The sequence below is a fragment of the Thalassophryne amazonica genome, chromosome 8, assembly GCF_902500255.1.
Source record: "Thalassophryne amazonica chromosome 8, fThaAma1.1, whole genome shotgun sequence".
NCBI classification, from domain to species: domain Eukaryota; kingdom Metazoa; phylum Chordata; class Actinopteri; order Batrachoidiformes; family Batrachoididae; genus Thalassophryne; species Thalassophryne amazonica.
In genome coordinates this window covers 71,673,544-71,688,200 of record NC_047110.1, presented here as the reverse complement: position 1 = coordinate 71,688,200, position 14,657 = coordinate 71,673,544, and the positions used below count along the sequence as shown (strand labels likewise).

At 42.5% G+C, this 14,657-nt stretch overlaps 1 protein-coding gene across 1 annotated transcript in view; it reads right to left on the bottom strand.

Moving 5' to 3' along the window:
• The window catches only part of pclob (piccolo presynaptic cytomatrix protein b), a 175,717-nt gene extending 161,324 nt beyond the window's left edge, over nt 1-14,393 (bottom strand). The window contains 3 exon segments of the mRNA XM_034175495.1: nt 569-1,396; nt 2,624-3,809; nt 14,265-14,393. Of these exon segments, the coding sequence (XP_034031386.1) occupies nt 569-1,396; nt 2,624-3,577 (1,782 nt within the window). The 5' untranslated portion in view covers nt 3,578-3,809; nt 14,265-14,393.
• Between the last annotated feature and the right edge of the window lie 264 nt (nt 14,394-14,657).

The following is a 14,657-nucleotide window of genomic DNA, read 5'->3' as shown; positions in this document are numbered from 1 at the left end:
TTGATAAACTCCATGAAACAAGAAACAAGTCATCCAACATAATCATTGTTTCTGATTGCAGCAACTCCCAAGAGTAATTAGGAAAATCACATGGAAGCTGTTTGTTTATATTTCTTCAAAATAGTTGTTTTAATTTAACATAATGAAGTATTGTATTACAAACACACCACCTGCTGACTGTTTAAAAAGCAATCTCATGCCAAAGTGACATCAATAATAAGGTTTACTGATGGGTTTAGGATATTTATGCAAATAAATTGCAGAGGACCTTGCTTCCTGATATTAACTGAAGACTGTTTTGACCATTAGTTGCATGGGAGCATGTCTGTATCGCAAGATCAAGTAGCCTTGGACTGTCCTTGCCAAGCTGGCATGCTAACTGTGCAGCATGCATTGAATTACAGAGTCAAATGTCAAGTCCTTTGTGCTGAAAGTAACTCGAAAGATGGCATGTCTCTTATAGTATTGCTTCAAAGACAAATCCCTTGAGGCATTTATAGTGGAATATGTAAGGAAAACATACTGAAGCACCTTTCCTTCTGTCTTTCTTCATAAATATCACACTTACCTCTTTAACATTTGGCACTGGGTTGAATCCACATTGGTTGCACACAGTGCCTTTGCATTCAGTGCACTTGTTGTAGTTTGGAGGATCTTTGGAACCAATGTTCAGCACCATCTTACAGATTGGACAGGTGGATTGCCCTGGTTTGAGATCTGTCTTTGCAGTCTCTGATGGAATTTTATCCACTTTGGCTTGTCCAAGAATGGGAACTTTCACTTGCTCTTGTTTCTTCTCTTGCTCTGGCTGAAAGCCAGCAGCCACTTTGGACTCCTTTGCAAACTGCATTTTGGGAGAGATTGGTGGTGTCGTTTTAGACTCATCTTGCACAGCTGAAGTTATCAAAGTAGATGCAGAACTAAAAATGGAGGATCCAAAACCGAACATCTTCCCAGTCACCTTGTCTTCAGTCTTAGCTGTTCCACTTTTGGTGCCACCAAAGCCAAATAATCCTCCTGACTCCTGCTTGGGGGCTGGGGTGGTACTGCTTTCCTTGTGTTCAGTTTGACTAATCTGATCTGGTGGTTTCTGAGATGCTGACTTCCTCTGAGTGTCCTGCACCATTTTTGGAGAAGAAGCTCGATTACTCTGCTTTTGACTTTCTGCTCCTTTGGCAGGTTTACCCTTGGCTGGCACTTTTTCCAATGTAGACTGCACCTTCTGAGGAGAACCTGTTGTTGGAGTTCCTTTTTGGACAGGTGCTGCAGTGGTTGGTTTCTGATCTTGAGTAGCAGGAATTTTACTGGGGGCAGTCTTGCTTGAAAGAGGTCCTGAAGGTTCAGACACTCCTTGGGCTCGTTGCATCTGGCAGGTCAAACAAAGCCATTCACACGCCTGTACAAAAATAAAAGATAATAACAGAAAGATATATGAAAAAAATAATACAATTAAATTAACAGCACAAGTAACACCTTTTAGATACCGTCTGGGCCAATAAGGAGTTGATCAGTGGTGCAATTTTTGTAATTTTACTTCTTTACGCCACCATAAATTAATCAATAAAATGGACTTGTAATGTAGATGTTTTAGCTTTAATTCAAGGGGTTTAGACAAAAATATCACAAATATTACATTTGTGATAATTTTAGGAAACATTTAGGAATTATAGCTTAATGCTGTTAGGTGGGCAGCACAGGGATTGAGTGGGTAGCACTGCTGCCTCACAGTAGAAAGGTCGTGGGATCGCTTCACATCTGTGAACTTTCTGTGTGGAGTTTGCATGTTCTCCCCATGTCTGTGTGGGTTCCCTGTGGGTGCTCTGGCTTCCTCCCACATCCGAAGACATTAAAGTTATGTAGATTGGAAACTTTAAATTTACCGAAGGTGTGCATGTAGGTATAAATGTGTTTGTCTATATGTGGCCCTGGAGAGCAGCACAGTTACTTAGCGGTTTGCACTGTTGCCTCACAGCAAGAAGGTCATGGGATCAATTCCCACCTGTGGCCTTTCTGTGACAGACTGGTGTCCTGTCCAGGGTGTACCCCGCCTCATGCCCTATGACTGCTGGGATAGGCTCCAGCCCAGTTCGTGACCCTTAATTGGAGATAAAGGTTGAAGATGAGTGAGTGAGTGAATGATGTGGCCCTGTGACAGACTGGCGTCCTGTCCAGGGTGTACCCTGCCACACGCCCTATGACTGCTGGGATAGTTTAATGGATCAACACATTTTGGTATGTTGTACTGTACAAGTAACTAACAAAATTCTGACAAACTTCAACCTTCAGAGTGTTTTAACGGTCTAAATTAGTTTAAAAAAAATTGGAAGGTGATACAAATCACAAAGAAAAATCCCAAGATGCACTAGTCATATAAACAAGATTCGTCTACAAACCTGAAAACCTATACGTATTTGCAAGGATTGAAAAATGTAAGCTATTAGAAACATCTTGCTTTTATGAGTATTACTGGGTCTTGTACTGAGTTATCGATGACTGAGTTCTGACATTAACCTCTGACATGCATTGCTCAGTGAATCTCTGCACTTCACCTGCCATGATTACATACAAAAACTAATGAATATTATAAATGTTAATCAACTAAAAAGAATCAGACTTTACTTACATCAGAGTCTGGAGGGCTGAAGCCACACAAGCTGCACACTTCCTTTTTGCACTGTGTACAGGTCTTGTAGTTGGGGGGCTCCTTGGAGTGCATATTGAGTTCTGTTGTGTTACACACTGGGCAGTGGGACTTAGATACAACTGTGGATTTAATAACTCCTGGGGATGAAGACCCTCTCTGAGTCAATCGAGGTGTACCAGGTTCTTTAGAGTCTTGTAATTGTGGCCCAGGCTTATTGGACAACTGGGACTGGGGTATAGTCCAAGCTCCTTGCTCTAGTTGTTGTCCCTTAGATGAGACCTGATGTTGCTGTGAAACCTTTGGTGACCCCTTCTGTTGCGACTGTCCAACTTTAGGTGACCCTTGCTGTGGACCATGTTTTAGTGGTTCACATTTTGCAGAATCTTGCATTTCTGTTTTTGCAGGTACTTGCTGTTTTGCATCAGTTCTAGGAGGCCCCATCTGAGGTGAAACCTGTTTTTGTGGTCCTTTGGGAGATTCTGGCTGTACTCCACCTTTATTCAGAATCTGTTTTTGGTCTGCAGTCTTGGGTGGACCTTGCTGTGGTACCCCCTTAGGTAGGGTTTTTTGTGGCCCTCCTTTTAACTGTTCTTCACTTTGTAATCCTCCCTTTGAAGCAGCTTGTTGCCCACCACTGTCTTTAGGCGGTTGTTTCTGTCCATTTCTCTGAGGTTGGTGCTCTGCTTGTTTGGGGAGGGGTTTGTCCTGTTGAAGACGTGGACACTGGCCTGATTTTTGCGTAACCTGTTGCTGTTGTGGCCCTTTGGCAGGGCCAGATCCTGTTTGCTCTCCAGATGGCTTTGCTCCTTGCTGAATAGGTGTTTTCTGGTTTTTACTTGCTTCTGCATCATCCCCAAATAAACTAAACTTATTCACAGCAGAAGACACAGCACTGAGGGGGTTGGCCCCACTAAGAAACTTTGAGGAGAACATAGTGGGGTCTTCCTCCTCCTCGTCCTCCTCTTCCTCACTGGAGCTGGTATCTACAGGACTGTCAGAATCAGAGCAGGAGCTGTCTCCTCTCTGTCCCGGCTGCCCTGCAGAGGCCTGAAGGGGCGTTGAGGCAGGAGCTGTGGAGAGGGCATCTACAGCACCACTGCTGCTGCTACTGCTGCTGCCACTGCTCCCCGGACTCTCGTCTGGCTCGGCATCAATATCCGACTTCCTAAAGACAAGAGCGACATGAACAATAGGAAAATATGAGTGGGGAAATTAAATGGAAAGTGTGAGGTAACCAAAAACCAATCATCATTGATTCATTTCTTTTTACAAATTCAGTCAGAAGTGAAGCAGCAAAGTAATGACTCCACTTTGTAAAGCATGAGTCTAAACTCAAATTATCTGGAAGATATGGACAAGGATGTTTTCTTCTAGGGGTGCTACTTAAAAACCCGACAGCAAGAAATAAAAACAATGTTTGGGACTTTATTACTTGAGGAAACCCATTGTCACTGTCACAAAGACCTCAACAGAATAAATAAACCACCCAACTATTTGTTTGTGATGTAGAAAAGTGCATTTCAGTGAAAGTCTGCTTCAGGTGCTGTTTCATATAAATTGACTATTCTAGTGAAAAAAAAAAAGAGATTCAGACTAGAAACGTAGTGTATGTGTTTTTGTGCAACTATTGTGGATTTTAGCAATGGGAAACAGAACTATCACATCGATATTGAAATTCAAGATTTGAAGGCCCTCCAAAATATAATATAATTACTTGTATATAATTCATGCATATACTGTATATTGACTTGGTAATCCAATGATGAAGCAATTTCTCCAGTTATTGCTTTAACCATTGTTGGTTGTTTTTACCTGATCTTCATTCTCAGATGCCCTGTTTTTAATAAATAAAATGAATTGCATCAACTTGAATTTACAGAAACCCAAAAGTCATATAATTATTTTGAAATTTCAAACCTTTGTAAAGAAGTTATTTGTGCTGATGGATCATCTCCTGATGAATCAGTGGGACTTAAATGTGTCATCATGTATATTCATAAGAGCACTGTTACGTGTCGACCATATTTTTCGTTGTTTTCTTCGAGTTACCATCGTTTTTGTCAACCACACCAATATTGATACTTTTAATAGAGAATTACACACTATTAACAGAGAATTACACACAGCAGGTATGTCTATTACTAATAATGCTCTAGTAATGACAGATAGCTGATGTGTCATTTCACATATCACCACCAAATTTAATGCAGTTCTTTTTGTTTTTACATCCTTATTTTAATATGGGTTACAAATATCCCAGGTTTGCATAATCTATCTTAATTATACTTTCATAATCGTATAATTATTTATACGATTAATTATTATGAACGTAAACAGCTTGGGACTCCAGCGAGGGCAGACGCATTTCCTCCTCTCTCCCTTATCTCTGCTCCAACCTTCAAAGTCCCTACTTCACCAGACTGTGAATTCTTCAAACTATATTGGATTAAACATGGAATTGATCAGCTGGTCTCTGAATGCTATTGACACCATTTTTTCTACAAGAAGATCAGGGCCGGGGGACCCTGCATGCCCAGATGGAACTTACCCTGTGGACTATGTTCTCGACACCTGGGAGACATGGCGAGTCGCTTGCTTTGCGCCATTCTCTGTGGAGGATGTTGAGGATTTATATTTGGTTTCATAGTAGGAGTGCTGGTACTTATTGGCTTATGTGCTACCCTGACCTACCGGAAAATTAGCAAGACGGCTGCCACCAGAACCACGACCCATCACCTGTCCATCATGATTAATGAGTTGGGCAAGGCGATGCATTTTCAGACTGCATTAACCCTTGAAGTCAGATACAAATTGGATGGCATCTTGGAGCAAATGCGCACCTTGCAGATGAAGATGAAGAGTTCAGAGACTGAGGAATATTCATAATTTGGGATTTGGTTTGTTCATGTGAGACTGTAAAAGTGTTTTTCACTGCTCAACCACAAACACGGCAGGCTTATCAGCCTCTGAAGGATAAAGTGCCCCATTGTTTTCCTCCAGAAGAATGTCTACGGCCTTGGTAAACATTCGACTGCCCGTTATCTTCTCTAACTCCCACACGGACAGAAAAACAACTGACTCACACAAGGACAAGAGACTGAAGCATGCTCCAAATCGTCCATACCCCCCTCCTGTCCCCATCCACCACCCCATCCCGGCCCCAGCTCATGCCACGCCATTCCCCTTCCAGGGGCTCTGCAGTTTTAACTGCGGTAGGCCCCTGTTCCCACCAAGCTAGCAGCGGCGTGACGACATGTTGTTGCAGCTACCACACGCTCACATCGCCTCAATTTGGAAAACGGACTGTTTCAAGTTTACTGCACATACACAATGTCAAATGTATATGTGTTGTCTTTAATTCTGATGTGTGCCATTATTACGGTAAACAAGTAATAATTGTGGATTAATTGCTGTATCTTGTCTGTGGCAATTTGACTGTGGACGTAATCTCGTTGTTGCACTTGTAATGACAATGACAATAAAACTCATCCATCCATCCATCCACCCATCCACAAATGTCTTACACTGGTAAATTAAGAAATCCCCAACTCTCTCAATACTACATTTCATGTTTATCAATTGTTAAGATACAAATCAGTAGTTCCCAAAATGTGAGGTAGAGGTCCCTTGTGGGCCTTGAAGATACGGCAAGTGGGCCATGACAAGTCATTAAAAATAAATACATTTGTAAAGAAAAAAACATCTTTGTTCTGTACTTTGTAATAAAGTTTAAAATTACATAAATCCATATGGTTACTTTTAAAAATGTAAGCAGAAGTAATAAAACAAAGTCATGGGATTTAAATTATGTGTTATTCTTCATTTATCTGACCTATTTTAACGTAGCAATCTGTGGAAATGTGTCTTCCTAGTTTCATGTATTGATCAAAATTGTGATTAAAGGTTTATGTGGGCTGCAGCGGATTTTCAGATTTCAAAGTGGGCCACAATATTTTTACGTTTGGGAATGAATTACTAATAATAACTGTGATAAGATGACAATTATTTAATGCATGAAAATATCAATAACAAGTGGTCATTTTATTCATGGATGGCTTGAGGGATTGACTTGTCAGTGTACTGCAACAAATGGACTCTAAATCACCAGCATCTGAAAATAATGAGGCCCTGTTGTGTTATGATTTTCACAAAGTTTTCCTTTATTTTCATTGATAGTCAGCCACGACAGGCAAGGTTTATATTATCTGGTACAATGTGATTTATTACTCATTTATCTTCAACCACTTATACAGGATCAGGTCATGGGGGTAACAGCTCTAGCAAGGGACCCCAGTCTTCCCTTTCCCAGTCCACATTGACCACCTCTGCCTGGGGGATCCCAAGGCACTCCCAGGCCAGTGTGGAGATATAATCTCTCCACCTAGTCTTGGGTCTTCCCCAGGGTCTCCTCCCAGATGGACGTGCCTGTAAAACCTGTAAAAAAACAGATGCCCGAACCACCTCAGCCAGCACATGAAGCTCCCTACGGATGACCGAGCTTCTCATCCTATTTCTTCTGGAGACACCAGCCACCCTCCTAAGGAAGCCCGTTTCGGTCACTTGTAGCCGCAATCTAGTTCTTTCGGTTATCACCCAACCCTCATGACCATAGGTGAGAGTAGGAACGAAGATTGACCAGTAGATTGAGAGCTTCACCTTTTGGCTCAGTTCCCTTTTCATCACAACAGTATGGCAGAGCGAATGCAATACCACCCGTGCTGTACCAATTCTCCAGCCAATCTCATGCTCCATTGTCCCCTCACTCGTGAACAAGACCCCGAGACACGTGACCTCCTTCACTTGGGGCAAGACAGCATTCCCTATCCCTAGTAGGCAATCCATTGGTGCTGATCCTCATCCCAGCCGCTTCACACTCGGCTGCGAACTGATCCACTGAGTGTTGGAGGTCACCAGCCGATGAAGTCAAGAGGACTACATCATCTGCAAAAAGCAGTGATGAGACCCAGAAACCAGAAACCCTCCTCTCCCTGACTGTGCCTCGATATCCTGTCCATGAATATCACAAACAGAATTGGTGACAAGGTGCAGCCCTGGCGGAGGCCAACGCCCACCAGAAAGAAATCCGACTTACGGCCGAGCACCTGAATACAGCTCTCACTTTGTGAGTACAAAGATTGGAAAGCCATGAGAAGAGACCCCCTCACTCCATACTCCTGCAGCACCTCCCACAGTATCTCCCAGGGTACCCGATCATATGCCTTCTCCAAGTCCACAAAACACATGTAGACTGGATGGGCATACTCCTAGGCACCCTCCAGGATCCTTGTGAGAGTGAAGAGCTGGTCGGGTGCTCCACGACCAGGACCCACATTGTTCCTCTTCAATCAGAGGTTTGACTATTGGCCAAACCCCCCTTTTCAGCCTCCCTTGAGTAGACTTTACCAGGGAGGCTGAGTAGCATGATGTCCCTATAATTGGAGCAGACTCTCTGGTCCCCTTTTTTAAATATATGGCCCACCACCCCAGATTGCCACTCCTTAGGCACTGTTCCAGATCTCAACGCAATGTTGAAGAGACGTTTCATCCAAGACAGTCCCTCCACACCCAGTTCCTTCAGAATTTATGGACGGATCTCATCAACTCTTAGGGGCCTTGCCACAGCAAAGTTGTTTGACTGCCTCAGTGTCTTCCACCGGGGAAATTGATGTTAATCCTCCATTAGCTTCCAGCTCTACCCCTACGATAGAGAGGGCTCCAGTCTGACATTAAAGGGGTACTACATCTATATTTTGTGTTTGTCAATTAATCATAACTAAAATATATTGGGGTTTTTTTGTTGTTGTTATTTCATATTTTTTTGTTATATTCAGTTTATTTAAAAGCACCCAATCACAACACAGTCAGCCCAAGGCACTTCACATTGGTAAGGTCTAAGCTTACCAATTCCCCTGAGTAAACACATCGACGATAGTGGTAAGGAAAAACTCCCACTGGTTCCAAACATTACCGATACAAACAGTATCCATTGAGTTTCTCAGTCTATTACTGACATAGTGATTATGGTTATCTTGAGCTAGTGCATTCAATAACTATTTTTTCTGTCAATAGTAAGATCAATTTTTACCTGAGGCCAAAATATGGCCATTGGGTATTGCCAAGGCTTTGCATCTGTTTGTCCGTCCGTCCGTGCTCAGCACAAGTCCAGTCCTATGACTGTAAGGGTCTTCAAACTCACAGTAAGCATTCTTGGGCCACAGACCTTTGACAAATTCAAATATTTATTTTTTTATTATCCAAGACCAAAATATGACCATCGGGTATTGCAAAGGCTTTGCACTGGTCCATCCATCTGTCCATCTGTGCTCAGCATAAGTCCATTGCTATTACTGCCGGTCTTCAAATTCACAGGGAACATTCTTGGGACACAGACCTTGGAAAAGTTCAAAGATGGCTAACCTTGACTTATTTTAAGAGGTCAAAAGATCACATTCTGTTTCCTATTGTTATGCTTATATGGCTGGCAGCACAAGTCCATTCCAATTACTGTAAGGGTCTTCAAATTCACAGGGAACATTCTTGGAATGCAGACCTTGGACAAGTTCAAAGATTACTAACCTTGACCTATTTTAAGAGGTCAAAATGTCACATTTTGTTTCCTATTTTTGTGCTCATACAGCCAAAGGTATTTTAGCATTGAGTTATATTTATGTTTATTTTTAAATCTGAATCACAAATTCCTGCTTTTTTGTTTTTGCAGCATTACATAACAATCAAACAAACAAACAAGCAGACAAACAAAAAAGCATTAATCTGGAAACAGGTGAGCCTGCTAAATATTTTCCACCTTCCTTTATCAAAATATTTCCTCATTCAGTAGAACTCTATATCCAGCAAACTGACATTAGATTTCAGTGAAATCTGAATCTGTCGGGTTTTTAATTTTCTGTCTGATCTAGTACAGAGAACACACCAAACATTTAGCCTGTAGGCAACAAATACATGCCTTGTTTCAAAATCCTGAACTGTTACAATGCAGAAAAAAGACCTTTGCTCTGTTTCACAACACAGATGTGAGATGCATAGAAGCAGCATGGAGAGAATTTACACGGTGAATGAGTACGACTAATCTGCAGCCTGCAGCAAAGGCTGTTCCACTCAGTTATAAACACAAAGTCACAAATCAAGTCACGAGGAATTTGCAGTCGATCTGCTGTGCATATTTTGCACACAACAAACTACCAGTACACTGGTACTACCAGTACCAGTACACTGTCATCTCATATTTGGAGGGATGTTCCAGAAAGTATATGATAGAGTCCCATTAAATGCCATTTCCTTGAAAAAGCTAAGAAGAGCAAAAGGTACAAATATCTCCATCAACTCACAACATTACAGCGTGCCTCTGCAGAAATTGTGGTTCCTGTTAATTTAGGATTACACTGTAAAATTTAACATGTTGAGTTTACTGGTAATAAAATAAAACCCAGGCTAAATGAATGTACTGTTCCTAAGGGCCCCTTCACACATAGCACGAATAAGTAGGAATCAGGGTAAATCACTGAGAAACAGCCCGCACAAAAACATTGCGCCGATGTCGGGAGGGACACATGGTCGGGCAGGCATGTACAATCCCGCTGCAATGGTTTTGTGCATGCTCATGTGCGTGCACAAAACCGTCGCAGCATGAACACAGTGTGAGCAGCTGGAGCGTGTGGAACCAAATCATGCAGCTGCTGTGAAAAAAAAAAAAAATACATGCCAGCCATGGGATTCGAACCTGCAATTCACAAAAGCTCTGACTGCCAGCCAGAAACTTTACCACTGCGCTACCATCACTGTCCTATAAAAGGTGCATAAAATGCCTGAAATCAACAAGGCGATAAATGCATACAAAAAATAAACACAGACCATATAAAACCACCGCATTTTATTGAATCCCTCTTTTCGAGTGAACAATACAAGTATGAACCGTCTGTTCCTCTGTAGATGACCCATGGTCACAGATGTACAGTCATGAAATGACATGAATGAAGCAGTGCGCTCTTATCATGTCCACATCTGCAGTCTGGCGTGTCCAGCAGGCCCCATGCGCATGTCCAGCCCAACAAATGTGTCCTGTGGATGGCATGCCACAGGACAGACACCGCATCATGTGGAATAGAGCTCATGTGGGTGATGTGACATTCAGATCGCCCACTGCGTGTTATGATCTGACCGTCCGTCTCACCTGGGGCAGCATGTCAATGTGTGCACTGTGCGCTTGCTTGCTGCAGCCTGTCGAAACAGCGATATATGTTTTTATGTATGTCCATGTGAGGACAGCAACCAGACACACGACCGTCACAGTGGACAGTTGTTAGTTCATGTCCGTTCATTATTTTTTAGTTATTTGTTATGTAGTTGTGCATGTAGGTAGTGTAGTACTTATTAATATACCTGTCCTGGCTGTGGTCTCTGTGTTTGTAATGTGACACGTCGTGTGCACTGAGCCATCATCCGTGTCTCTGGTCAGCAGTTGGGAGGCACCTTGCCATGTTGTGTGCATTCAGACATGGCTGTCCGCCCCACATGTGTTTATGTCTGTACATGCATGTAAGCATTCTATGCAAGTGTTTTGGGGTCGGGGGGGGGGGGGGGGTGGGGGGTGCAACACGTGCGAGACATATGCACCACATGTGTATTACTTTTTGCAACACCACACTTGTGGAGGCACTTAGATAAATTTTACATCCAGCTCAAAAGTGATCATCTGCTCACTGTATTCTTGCTAACAGCACAAATGGCCACACATTTTCTAAATGTCAGGCGAGCGGTGTTCGATGTTCATGTGTGTCACCTAGAATTTGGCTGCCACCTGCCGCGAGAGGGATCGAATGGGCTCTCACAGGGCACTCTCTATCTTTCAACCACTGGTGTGCATGAATAGTTGTAGCGACATGTGTACAAGGCATTGGAGACAGCTACAATTTTTTCACGAATGCCATGCAGTTCCTCCTTCGTGTGCTAGTCGGCTTAACTTGTGTAATGTGTGAAGGGGCCCTAAGTAAAGTTACTCTTCCTTTACGATTTATAAAATGTAATGAAGGATAAGGATTAGAGTTAGAGCTCCCTCTGCTGTTCAAAAAACGTTATGTCCAGTTGTGGTTCTGTTATAATCCTGTTAGTTCCTGGCCAGTTCTCTAAAATATTAGAATGTGGTGATAAAATAGTGTACTCGTATTTATGAAATTTAACAATAAATTCTAAACATATATCACTTGTAATAGAGTTAATGAAATGTTTCACAGTTGATTATGTCCCTTAAAGTGTTATTTAAACACTCTCTGTGTAAAATAACATATTGATAGCATTGCTTCCAGTAATTGTTTATAACAGTGTTGATTCAACTCTCTTCAAGTGTAAGTAAATTCTCCAATGGTGTAATTTTAAGTCAGTTTGTGAGACGAGTAACAGAGCTGAAAATGAGATTTATGTGACAGATTACAGCGGTGGTGCCATGACACTGCTGTCACCTCATGACTAGAATGTTATGGGTTCAAACCCACCCTAAGCTATCTGGCTTTGATTTTACTGTGGACAAGAATTAAGAAGTAAGAAGCCCATTGGTTTTGGTGCTTAGTATCTCAGGATTCCACAGCATCAAGTGAATGAGAGTCTATGACTCTGTTCCAGACGTGACACATGTCTGGCTACTGTAAATTCAAGTTAAGCCCGATACCCTTTTTAGCAGGGTTACAAGTGAAACAGCTGTGTGTTTTATGGTGAAAGCAACAATTTTTTTTCACGAACATTGTTTGATATATAATTACCAAAAAATTAATTAAAAATAGATATCATGACAAGTTTTTTTAATGAAATGTAATTTAAAGATGTAAAGATGGGAATCTGACGTTATATCAAATTTTATACTAAACTATGTCCGTGCAAAATTTGATGCTTTTGCCATAAAATACACAGTCTTTTCACATTTGTTCCACTGTTTATAGCTGTGTGGACTGGCAGAGTTTAGATGAAGTGTTTTCTTCAAGGACACAGACAGGTAGCATGACTGATATATATGACCTAGGTCTATATATTGGTAGCCCAACTCCTTAACCCACTGATCTACCTGCTGAAGCATAACTGAGAGAAACTTTGTTTGGCTGTTTGCTCAGGGTCACCACAGTGAATCCAGTATGGATCCCCATCTTGATTTGGTATGTTTATGTCGGATGTACTTCCTGATGAAACTCACACAACAAACTACAAATTGTTGGGCTAGAACCCAGGCTGTTCTTGCACTCTATATTCTTTAAAATACAGTGCATCAAGAAAGTATCCACAGCACTTCACTTTTTCCACATTTTGTATACAGCCTTATTCCAAAATGGATTAATTTTTTTTCCCCCTCAAAACTACTCACAACACCCCATAATGACATGAAGTACTGTGAATACTTTCTGGATGCACTGTGACAAGTGCTGAGAGAAGTGCCCTACATGGTTGTATGTTTGTCACTTCACCAGACATGGAAAAAAAAAATGCGAGAAAATGAGAGCCACACTTGTCTCAATGCCCTTGACAAGATCCTTAATACCCAAGTTGTTCCAGATGTACTAGAGTTGAGGATCCATGCATTATTTTTTATCAAAAATCTAACTTAATATTTACATGATATGAGTTGAATTAACACGTGGTTTTGCAGACCAGTACTTTGGACCCCTGACGTTACATAACACTTTTGTTAACTCTGGTCTTTCAAGTACTAACATGTCTTTACCTCAATCACGTGAACATTGTGCATTTTATTGCATTGTAAATATAAATGTTCCCAACAGTTTTCCACAAGTTGGCGATCTTCATATCATTTGTACAGTCCGCAGGATTTGGAGCAGACTGTTGCTTTCAGCACCATGGACAGCGTTATTATTCAAAGCGCACAGACGCCACTCATCCGGCGACGCGAACCAGACCCGTGTGCTACGCACGGATTCACATCTGGCTTCAAATGACCAGTCAGGGTGCACTTATCATTCCCTTCCGCTGCCGCTCTCTGCAAATCACCTTTGCGTTTTTCCGCGGTCGCCTGTGGCACCGAGTGCAGATGCAGGCTGCGTTTTACGCACAGCGAGTAAACAAATCCACAGCAATACAGTCTGCAAAAGCAGCACCAAAGGCGTCGATTTCTGCAGGCCTGCGATTTAACACCACTACAGCCAGAGCGCCAAGCACGATCCACGCGCGGTGCAGCGGACGTGATGCATTCACGACATGCGCCACTTTAAACGCGACAGCATGCCAATGCGCAGAGGCTGAGAGGGTGCGAGCCGCGAGAGGATGGCAGCTCTCAGTGCACGAGGAACCCAATGTAAAAAAAACAAAAACAAAAAAACATAGTCATAGTACAATGTTATCTTAAAAAACACATTTATAGTATAATAACCGCGCGCCCCTGACCAGCCTTCTTAATTTGGCATGTTTGAAAATCGCTCATTTCCACGTCGGTTCCAAAGCACTGAGCAGCATCGCGTCGTCGGTATCTTTTAGGAAACCAACCACACACCTCCTCCTCCTCCTCCTCCTCTGCTCCCATCCTGCAGCCAAACATCCTTCACCCGCCACGGTCACAATGTCAAACACCGTCGGACAGCGTTCCACAAAAACCAGCCGCGGTTTGTACCTTCAGTGACTGGAGACGTGTCTCCCCATCCTCCTGCAAAGACCTCCTCGGATATCCCGTGTTCAAGCGTTGGGAGATCGCCGAGGGATGGAGGGCACAGGGCACGAGACAGAGCGATCAGCATCCACCCCGCCTCCCGTTCCAGTGCGCAGGCGCCGCATGTGACAGGTGATCATAATATACATCACTCACGGAATTTTCAATTAAAGGGGAAATGGCGATTCCCCCCTCCTCCCCCTCCCATGGAGCCAAGCGTGATCATCAGAAAATTCAGTGCATACGGAAAGTATTCTTCACTTTTTCCACAATTTGTTATGTTACAGCCTTTTTCCCCCTCAAAATTCTACTCACAACACCACATAATGAGAACATGAAAAATAAAAATAACATTTT